Below are 10,783 nucleotides of genomic sequence, written 5' to 3' on the forward strand. Positions count from 1 at the left end.
TGAACTTGTAATGTCCTGGAGAATCATAATGGCAAGTCGGTTTCAGCATTTGGTTTTTGTTTGGCTTGTTTGCTAGGTTTACCAAGTGTGGGATTGCACTTTTTATGCAATTTCACTGCACTTGGAATTTTTTTTCCCGTTTTCTAATACACGACATGGTAAAACCAATGGTGTCGTTCAAAAATACAATATGTCCTGCAAAAAATAAGCCCACACATGACCATATTGATGGAAAAATAAGTTATGTCTCTGGGAAGGAGGGGAGCAAAAAACGAAAATGCAAAACAAGCTAGTCATTAAGAGGTTAAATATACTTTAACCACTTCCTGTGGTTCTACACTGAGCGTGTTTTTTTTTGTTTGTTTTGTTTGTGATATTAGGGTATGTGCACACATTATTTGCTTGCAGAAATTTCTAAGTGTTCCAGTTTTCTGGCAATCACCCAGTGTGTTTTCTATGTACCTTTTCTTCCTGTCAGGTGCATGGCAATGGCCTATTCGTCTTTAGACATGTGTTGTCACTATTGTAATTAGACTCAAGTACTCTAACAGGCTTTTTTAATATATAGGGGCTGCCAACTTATTGACTGGACAAAAGAAAAACCTAATGGCGCTTGCAAAGTCTTGGTGGAACCAGTTCAGCATAACTGCGATGCAGCTCATTTCATCCAACAAGTCTGTGAGTGGCTATCTTCTGGGCCGTCTGGATGAGGAAACCGAACTGATCACAGATGTTGTAGCTACATTGCTTGATCTTTATAAGCAGGGCCAGATCAAGCCTAAAATTGACAGTGTATATCCCTTTGAGCAGGTAAGTTGTAAATCCTCCTAATTTTAAAGTATATGACTGGATTTCTACCATGGCAATGTTCTAAATATCCAGAAAAAATGTCTTTAGGAACCTCCAGTTGAACCTAACTGTGGAAACAGATGTGTATGTGCTACTATATTTCACTTTTCTGGCATTGAGGAACAAAGTAAAAGTTTACCTGAACGCTGTGCCACACTTCCTGCCATTGAAACTCCTCAGCTTCTTAAAGTGGCTGTTTCCATGTACACTACAGCTGAGGCCTTTAAACAATGATTACGACTAAACACCCGAAAGGACAAGCTAGAACAGAGAATCTGTCAGTATCAAGTACATGGGCGCGATGCACCTTTGGCATGGTCAAATATTTTAAGAGCACCTAACCACCTACTTGTCTTTTCTGCCCTTCTCTGACTCTAAAGCCAGAACTCTGTAACGTGAGTGGGGGCTGGAGGTGAAGGAAAGACTGTAAGGTGCCATACCAAGGTGGCATACAGTGCCTGTACTTGTTTTGGGATTAAGGAGACTCGCACAGCTTGCTTTGAACTGTCATTCTGTCAATTGTGGACCCAATGCTTACACTTCCCTAAATGTGAGTGGAATTCAATAACTGAACTCGTGTCACTCCATTCCATAGGCAAAACGGGAGCAATTTAAAAAACATTTTGGCAGCCTATAACCTGTGAAGGGGTTAAAGTGCTATATCCTTTTATACAACTTTTGATGTATCCCTGACTGAGCATGCATCTGTCCCTGCACATAATGGCCAATCTAGTTAGCCATAATATGCCTCACTCAGTTGGCCATTAACAGCCACAGGTGGAGCAGAGTACTGCCCACATGTGCATTAAATACTACTTAAAAAGATTGTGTATATACTCAAGTATATACTGGTACGCGCTGGGTAATGGCAAGAGTAAAGCAGAACAAAACACGAGCACAAGCTCCCACGGGTAAAAAACTAACAATATGACCCAGGAGGGTTAACAATTAAGATATCTTAAAACTCCGTTATCCCTACCTTAACTGGTAGATTCGCATGAACAGGAGAACTGTAGTAATAAAATCCACCAAATGAGGAGGCTGAAGCGATGTATGCGTTCTTCTCCAAATAGTCGTACGTGTGTCCAAGCTTGTGGCTGCCCCGGCCGGTAGCAGCCACCTGGAACTGACCTTCTGTGAAGAGCGGGGGTCTGGCGTTACCGGTGCCGCGTGTGGTGTAAGCGGAGATCCGGATAGTGCGCAGGACATTGGGATTTATCACAGATCGGCAGGAGGGTGCATCGTTCCTCTCCTGTTGGCACACCGGTGATGTGATTGCGGGGTGCCGATGGGTTATGCTGATAACCCCTGTGCCTGGCCTTAAAATCATCTTGTGAAAGGCAGCCTGTGGCTGGTCTTCATAGAGATCATGAGTTGGGCTATACATAGTAGTGCATCAGCACTGCCATGTATAGCAGAAGTGATGGGACGATCACAGCTTCAAGTCTATTAAACATAGTAATTGGTGAAAAACTTTAAAATGTAAAATAAAGTTCAAATTACCCCCTTTTGCTCCATTAAAAAACTTAAAAAAATACATTTGGTATTGCCACATGAAGAAAACTGATCTAAAATGTAAAGTTTTGTTATGCAGTTTACTAATTGGATTAAACTGTAGAACTTCATTTTTGGCTGCCACAAAGTGATGAAAACATATGTACCCACATTGAATAATTAAAAAAGCTCAGTGTAAAAAAAAAAAAAAAAAAAAAAAAAAAGAAAAAAAACCCCTACATAGCATGAGATGAGGTCTTGGAAAAAATACATTAAATAAAAAAAAAAATTGTAAGCCTGAAGGTTTTACTTTTTAGTTGTTACTATTACTCGTACTGACCTGGAGAAGTATATCGCCAGCTCAGTTTTACCATATATTGAAAGTGAGAAATTTGTGGAATTGCACATTCACTGCACTGAAGTTTTTTATTCCCCACTTTCCAGTAGTTTGGTATTTCCAGATGTGGTCACCTGACTCGTCAATTGCAACTTTTTAAAAACCTCCCCTGGTGCCATACTTTTTTCTGCAACTTTTGGTGGCAAAATTGGCAATTCAAGACAGGGGGAAACTTTTTTTTTTTCTGTGCCAAATTCATGAATCATGTGCATGCATGTAACACCAAAAAATGATCAACAGTGATTTAAAAACAAGCATGATGAACTGAGGCCTATTTATAGTCTCTATTAACCCTAAATGCTGGCCTAATGTGACCCAGTGGCAGTAAGGCTCATGTACTGGGAGTAGTCAGTGTTAACTCTAACTTCCCATCTTAGTATTGTTTTAATGAAAAATCCCATATTGGTCACTTGAGGGTAATCTTTCTGTAGACCAGAAAAGCTTGGTATTATGGTACATGGTGAGAGGCTTCTAAAAGTGATGGAAGCCATTGACTGTTTTTTGTAATACTTACTCATATAAACTTTGCAGAAGGTCTACCTATAATGGTCTGACCGTGATTTCTGGACACAGGATATTGGAGATCGGAATACCCCTTACATTGTTGTACTATCACAATATGTAGTAGGTGTAATATTACATTTCTAATTAGAGGTATTTGCTATTACACCTACGACATATTGGGATTGGTCATGTTCCTTGAATGGATATTCCAATCTCCAAGATCCTGACACTTGGTCTACACATTGTAGACTCTACACTGTGGTGCTCTTGGCAACTTACAATGAGAACTTCATGTGGATGTCACTATTGCAATTCTTTTGTAAAACCTCAAAGTAAAAGTTTATCGTGCTCTTCTGCACTCCCATTTTTAAGCAGTTTATCTCTATTGCTTCCCTTCATGCTGACATCTGGCAGCTGTTTCAGGAAACTAAAGCCAATATCCAGATGTCTTTACTATGGGGACGCTTTCCTCCTATTATGAGAACTTGGCAGATTCCACCCAGTCTTCCACAAGCGGTTTAAAACTTTTTTTTTTGGGGGGTGGGGTAGCCTGATGTCAAATGACTGATTTCCATCTCCACTACAAGTCCCTTAATCTTTCCTGGGTTTACACTTTGGAGTGAATTTAATACTGGGTATTTTACAATGCTGTAATCTTAACATGCCAGACAAGTGCAGAAGGCTCTTCTGCCTATGAAGATCGGTAACTTGGTATTCTGCCCTGGAAAATGTTTTCTGGTGAGGATAACATCTACATGGTGGAAATCTGAATCAGAAAGCAGCTTGTACACTACTACAAACAATATAAACATATCCATATGGGTTATTCACTGGTGAGGGTCCAATATATGGCCATTTTTAGTTTTGACACATTTCATTTACCACCCCCTGTAGAGTACTTTTATAATCCAACAATTGGTGTACATAATTGGCTGATCTTTGGGTCTCACTGGAATGATGTAATGAAGTCTATACATGTTGATGCTACAAACCATAGCATTTGTACAGGAGGTCCTCCTGTAAAGTCTGACATTGAAATAGACCCAATTATATTGTAATGTCAGACTACAAAGAGAACATTTCCACTATTGGAAACTTCATGTGGCGAGGCTGTAACCATTTCATGGCATGTCCATTCTTGGCTTTTATGAACATCACTAAATCAAAATTAAATGGTCAGATCTTTACGACTCTCTCAATGCACAAGACTATGACCAAGCAAGCCAATGGACTTGCAGTAGAATGCTGAGAAGTTGCTTTAGAAGCTGGTTTACTAATGCTGCATGCATTAATGTGGCACCACTGACCTTTAATGTTGACCATGCTGCTTCTGTAGATGGACTACTTCAACCTGCATAAAATAAAGCATTGGGATTTCTAGGAACATACAAGGTCATTTTGATTCTACAATTATAACCTGCATATAGTGGTCAAAGGCTAAAGGCTTTAACAGGAGTGGGCAGTATTATAAATGTATCCTGGAGGGAGCACAAATCTAAAAAGAACAGTCAACATCTCTCAACCACATAGTATTGTGTATACAGTGAAGGCTTATTCAGGAACGTCGGGCTAGATTTTGCTACACCCTTATTGGCCTTGTCCCGTATTCCATTCTAACCTAGATGATTTTAGCATTCCTGATATCCCTGCTTATCAATTGGACCTTGACCATGGAAGGTTGCAATATTGTCTATGTAAGAATAGATGCTCAATTGGGTCTTGCACAAAAGCTAGCTTTGCAGAACTATTTTTAAAAATGGAAATCTGGTAAATGGCCTATAATTGGCAAACTGCATATTTGTCTGGGAAGGTAATTGCTTTAGTTCATCAAAATAACAAACATCTTGAACTTGTACTTATGAGAATGGGGTATATTTGCACCCTTCTTGTGTAGGTGTTCCCAGTGGATAACACTTTCAATACCGGGGGAGCTGAGGTAAGCTCACATGGCTGGCATGTCAACCATGGTTTGAGCAGCCTTTTTAGCCTGGCACACCTGTTCTCTCCAGTATTAAAAGCTGCTCACACTGATGTCCACACTGTATCTGATCTTCAGCACCCATGGTATCACCAGTATTGGATCAGAATATCCACTGCCTCATCTTCCTACACATGGGCAAATCAGGTGTCGGAGAGTGGAGCTTCCTCCTGCACATGCTCAAACATTCCAGGATCTGTTTTGGTGCAAGAAGGAAGCTGCCATTTTAGAGTAACCATGGTTCTTAACTTTAATATCTTATCATGGAGATTTGCTGGGCAATCCCAGAAGCGCCTGCATTTTATGGTACAGCTTCTTTTTAGGGCTAAAGCCTGTCTTCAGCAAGTAGACTTCTCATGAGAGCACAGTTGGTGCTTTTCTTACATTTCTCTAGCTGTTCCTTCTCCACACATTCTGCGGCAAGTTCTCCTGAAACAAATTAGTTCTTTATGACTAAAATGACAGTCGGTGCTCAAAGTTCTATAAGTGTGTACTTTAAGTACTGACTTTTCTAACATTAAAATCCTCAAAGATGCAGTTGATTGTGCTCTTGATTTGAGAAATGAAAACTAGTTTAAGGGCTTACATTGCAAAAATTATTTTGGACTTGCACACATTGGCTATAAAGTTTCCATTCTTGTCATTTCTACAAGTGGATTGCATTTACATCTTGGCTTCTAGTACATGCTACAGTTTGGCAGCAGAGCAAAGCCTGATTGATAGCCGGATGCTGGTTATGAAAGAATGTGGCTTCTACCAAATACAATGAAGTGGTAACAAATATCTCCAACTACTAGGGAGCATCTCCAATTTACACTTGATTCTTCAAAGTAACATCTAGCCATCCAGTGATAATACTCCTATTTTCCCTCCCCTACAGGTGGGTGATGCGATGAGGCAAATGCAAGAAAAGAAAAATGTTGGTAAAGTAATTTTGGTCCCAGAAGTGCCAAAAGAAGAAGCAAAGAAAGAGGAGAATTAAAGGGATGAGCTGCAGAAAAGCATCAAACCCTGCAGATTGTGAAAACTGTGTCCTACTAATGTATGTGTGTTTGGGGGTTGAGTGTCTGACTGAGCCCTATTGTAAGATGACATATAACCACTCGCTTGCCATGAGATGCTGTTGCTGCATTGGCAGTGAGCAGGTTACAACTTGATGCCTGTAGAATATGTTGGGGTCTGCATTCTGAGAAATATCACTGACAAAATTTGTAAACTGCACAAGATTTAGCAAAGGGAATCCTGAGCACAGCTGCAGGGACTTCCTGCTTTGATTTAATCTGCTGCAGTTAAAATTTTCTGAGTTTTTTTTTTTCACTGACTCTTCAGATCTTTAGAATATAACATTCCAGATATAGGGTTGCAGTCTTGCTGAGAGGCGTTTAGTTTTCTATTTTGGTTCCACCGTCCATTATTTTGTCACTCCATATTGTAACTTGCTTAACTCTTCAACCTGTGGTCGCTATGTTTTCATTTGATAAATAAATATAATGCTTTTGTTCTGCCATTACCACTATATATATTTTTTTTTTCTCCTGCAACAGAAGTCAAAGGATCTCTAAAATGGTGACTAAATCATGATCTGTTCAATCAGTCACATGATGCCAGTGAAGGCTTAAAAACAAGAACCTGACTTTTCCTTTTTTAATGGGATTCCGAAGTGAACAGATGTGTAAAATTTGCTTACATTGTCTATAGGCTGGCATGTCAGGTCGAGCACAACCTGGATCCAGTCTCAGACTAGATTCTAGCACAAACTGTAGCAGCCTCCATGTATTGGCTTATGACCCCTTTGCCAACAAAGCCTACCAATCTAATGCTAAAGACTAGATTCTTTGATAAGGTGTTAAGGTGCTTGGATAATGTGTTATCTGAGCATGCTTGTGTGCATGCTCGAAAGGTTTCAGTGCAGCTGCAACACATGAGGATTGGCTAATAGCCATGAGACATGCAGGAACTTTAGCATATTCAAACATGTTGAAGACACTCGGCACACAAGCATGCTTGGATAATGCCTTATCTGAGCACGTTCACTAATCTCTATTGCTGAGCTTTATTGCCTATGTGGCGGTCTACTCAAACTTGAGTGGGTTGAGCTTCTATAGACATAATTTTCAAGTACAGGTTGGTAAGTGATGTAGTCATTGGTCTTATTAGGTTTCCTTCATGGTGCCAATATACCATGCTGAGCAGGAAAGGTAAATATTAAAGTATGTTCAGTGCCAATGTCAATAATCTTAATCCGTGTTTAATATGTGCAAGCAATTGCTTAAGAGGAGTCAAACTTGAAATGGGTGACTACTTGTACAGAAGATCCAATCTTTAAGTATTAAACCACTACTTGCAATGTGGGGTGGTTTAACTGGAGTGGAGACAATTTTATATTTGAGCCTGCCCTCAAAGCAGCAGCTTTAAAAGATAAGTTTGCAGGAATCTGCTACCTCGGGTGTCAAAAGCCTCTCAAATCTCTTTAGCACATCCCTGTCCATTAAGCACCATTTACCCTACTATAGTTGTACTGGGTTTTGCCCAAAAATAAAATTGGCTGATTAAACTCTAAATAAACATTAGGTTTTTTCCTACCATGGATACCCCAAAATTAAAGCTCCTTGAATCTGGCAGACTTCCAAGTAGGTCTGTTTGAAACCTAGCTATTAAGTTACCCTAGACCTCATTATCACTTCTGTGCCAAACCCAGAAAGCCTTTGCAAGCAATCTGTACTTCCTGCTGCTGGTATTTAAGGAACTCTTCCCAGAAACTCACTGGTTGCCTTATTTCTGAGTGCTTATTTCTGAGTGCATTCATTAACACCATGGTTTACAAGCATAGATCTTTAGCTGGAGCACTGCCAATTGTTTACCAACATGCCAATGTGCCAACCTACCACTATGGTGCCAATAAAAGTAACTTTAGTATATTGTGAACTTGTAAAAAATAAAAATTTAAATAAAATCACGTTCTGTTTGTAAACTCTGAATGTGGGCTAACGATACTGAAGTGTGCATGTTCCACTGTATCCTTGACTTTCAGCTTTATTAAAGAACTTGTGTTGCATGGTTTTCTTTTTCTTAACTGCAATACTTCTGGAACTCTGGCTGTTGACTTCAATGACCAGACACTCAGTGCTAAGTTTTTAGGTTCATATTAAAGGAGTATGACTTTAGAATGATTCCACACAAATGCTAGATTGTGGTCATTGGCAGTCAACAAAGTAGCTGCAGTACCACAGTTCTGAGGTCTCCAACTTATCCTTTTAGCTGCAAAACAAAAAACCTGAAGGTCTCCCACCTATCCTTACCATAGGGTCTATCAGTTTTAGATATTTTAATTTAGTCAAAGCAATCTGCAATTTGTGATGCGACTTGCAACTAGACATGTAGCAATTCCTAACATTTTGCAGCAAAGCTATGACTCTTTGCTCAAGTTGTGCGTATATAGTAGTCTGCTTTACATGGAGGAACACTCTAGTTACAAGGCATATGCCTTGAAGTCTAGCAGAACAAGTTCTTGTACATTATGTGGTCTTTAAGTTGTCTGTGAATTGTGAGACCTTAAAAGGAGCGGAGTGTCTTTGTGCCCTTTGGCAAAAAGGTCAACTATAACCCTTTCCTATTTCTGTAATTGGGGTGAATATCGCTGTAATCTGTGAAACATAAACACACCATAAAATGTATTATACTATCTAGACTATGGCCTTGGTGGCAAGTACTAAATTAGTTGGATCAAGACTGTCCATGACCTTAGTTTTTCTTCCAACTTAGCAAAAATCATAACTGATTTGTGCTGACTTTAGTTTTTTACACAACAGACACAAACAGGTTATCGTTTTAATTTGATATCTATTGGGCAACCATAATCCCAGCTAAGGATTGATAAAAGTAGAGTATTCAAGGAAGGATACCACCAGGCATAGAGCCAAATAAACAACCCAGAGCTACTCATGCACATAATTTAGTAATGCCTCTGCCCAAACATGAATTTGCAGTTACCTGTACAAAATGCATAAGACCGTTAGCTTTTTGCCTAAAACTAAACCTGGCTATGGCATTTATAGTGGCTATAGAGTCACTAATGCATTAATTAAATTAGCTAATGTTAACAGACTTGATGGCTCTACATGGTTTGAAGTTAATGTTCCTTTCTAAGTTTTGGCCAGGACTAATTACATTAAGGATCCATTTCCCTTTATGCATTGCACGTGGAAGGAACCAGATTGAAATTATCTAGCTGTGTAAATATCTCTTTAATGCATATAAAATACACAAGTTTAATAGCTTTGCATTCATCTCATTAACTTTATCAACGTCAGTAAGGTGTAAGCAAAGGTTGTGTGAACATAATACATAAGCTGCTGTTCGTTTGTTGCGATGCTTCTAATTTCTGGCCCAAAAAACAGGCAAAAATCTTTAATGCGAGGGCATAAAATGGGAGAAGTTACTGTGAATTAGGTTTGTATTGGCCTAGCCCATATTTCAGACCTATTACTATGGTTTAGTCCTCCTCAGAACCTACAGTTTGTTACTGGCTTCGCAGTAGGTGATATGATGAACCCTGGATCTAAATTCAAAGAACACACAATACCAATGAATTATCATCCAATATGCCCAGTTTTTTAGTAGAATACATGAACAGCCATGCTGTAGTCTACATCATATGTTTAGCTGATTTAGCAGGGACCTGTTCTGTTCACCTGTTGTGAATTTGACTTGGGTTTTGCTGCACCCATATAAAGCTTCTATGGTCTCTTGCAACTGTATTAATCACCTTGTGGAATACTTCAGCAAGCTGGAACTAAAGGACTCCCAAACTCATGGGGGACCTTTAATGCCAACTGCCTCATGCATTGGAATTTTGAGCAGTCTTGTAGTCTAAGGCCCTGCCAGGGACTTGTATCCTTGCTGACCAAAAAGACCTGCCTTCCAATGGCTGGATCAGTCGTTCCCCCTACCCTTTTATATCTTTAGCCTCTGTATAGGGACCTCCTCACTCTAAAATTTGTTCAAAGTTGCACTCCCACCTCAACAGACTAATCTTTATAGTGGCCTATGTTCTGGATTGTCTTAATATTTGCTGTCTAGCCTTTGTGTGCTTTGTATCACACTACAATGTAAATTGACAGACTTAACAAAAGTGGCCAGAGATGTCAAGGCACAGGCCTGTGATGCACATGTAAATCTACTCCACTGTAAATTAAGACCCATTCAGGTGTTTTGTGGGGTTTTTTTTTACTGAGACAACACATACCTGTCATGGTATATGGGGTACTTCACACTTAACCCCCCCCCCCCCCCCACATCTCCCAATTCTGAATTTCATTGATTTTTTTTTTCAGTGCTTTTGGATCAGATGCCTGAGGCCTAAATATGGTTACATTCCAACACTCAATACATGCACTGATTTTCTTGCATATCTAATGGTTTTTCCACTTGCATTGCCTTGACTGGTTAGTGCTTGCGGTTTGCAAGCAGGAAGTGATGTCACAACTGGACTACATTTCAGAAGGGTGCCAAGTTTTCTCTCCCTCCCACCGTGTCCTGAATAAATGAGAATCTAAGAATCT

At 39.6% G+C, this 10,783-nt stretch overlaps 1 protein-coding gene across 1 annotated transcript in view; it reads left to right on the plus strand.

Moving 5' to 3' along the window:
• Positions 1-10,500, plus strand: part of VAT1 (vesicle amine transport 1) — a 70,067-nt gene extending 59,567 nt beyond the window's left edge. The window contains exons 5-6 of the mRNA XM_077252039.1: positions 569-810; positions 6,103-10,500. Coding sequence (XP_077108154.1) covers positions 569-810; positions 6,103-6,204 — 344 coding nt within the window. The 3' untranslated portion in view covers positions 6,205-10,500. The remainder of the gene's footprint in view (positions 1-568; positions 811-6,102) is intronic.
• Positions 10,501-10,783: the final 283 nt, after the last annotated feature.

Source organism: Ranitomeya variabilis, chromosome 4, assembly GCF_051348905.1.
Source record: "Ranitomeya variabilis isolate aRanVar5 chromosome 4, aRanVar5.hap1, whole genome shotgun sequence".
NCBI lineage: Eukaryota > Metazoa > Chordata > Amphibia > Anura > Dendrobatidae > Ranitomeya > Ranitomeya variabilis.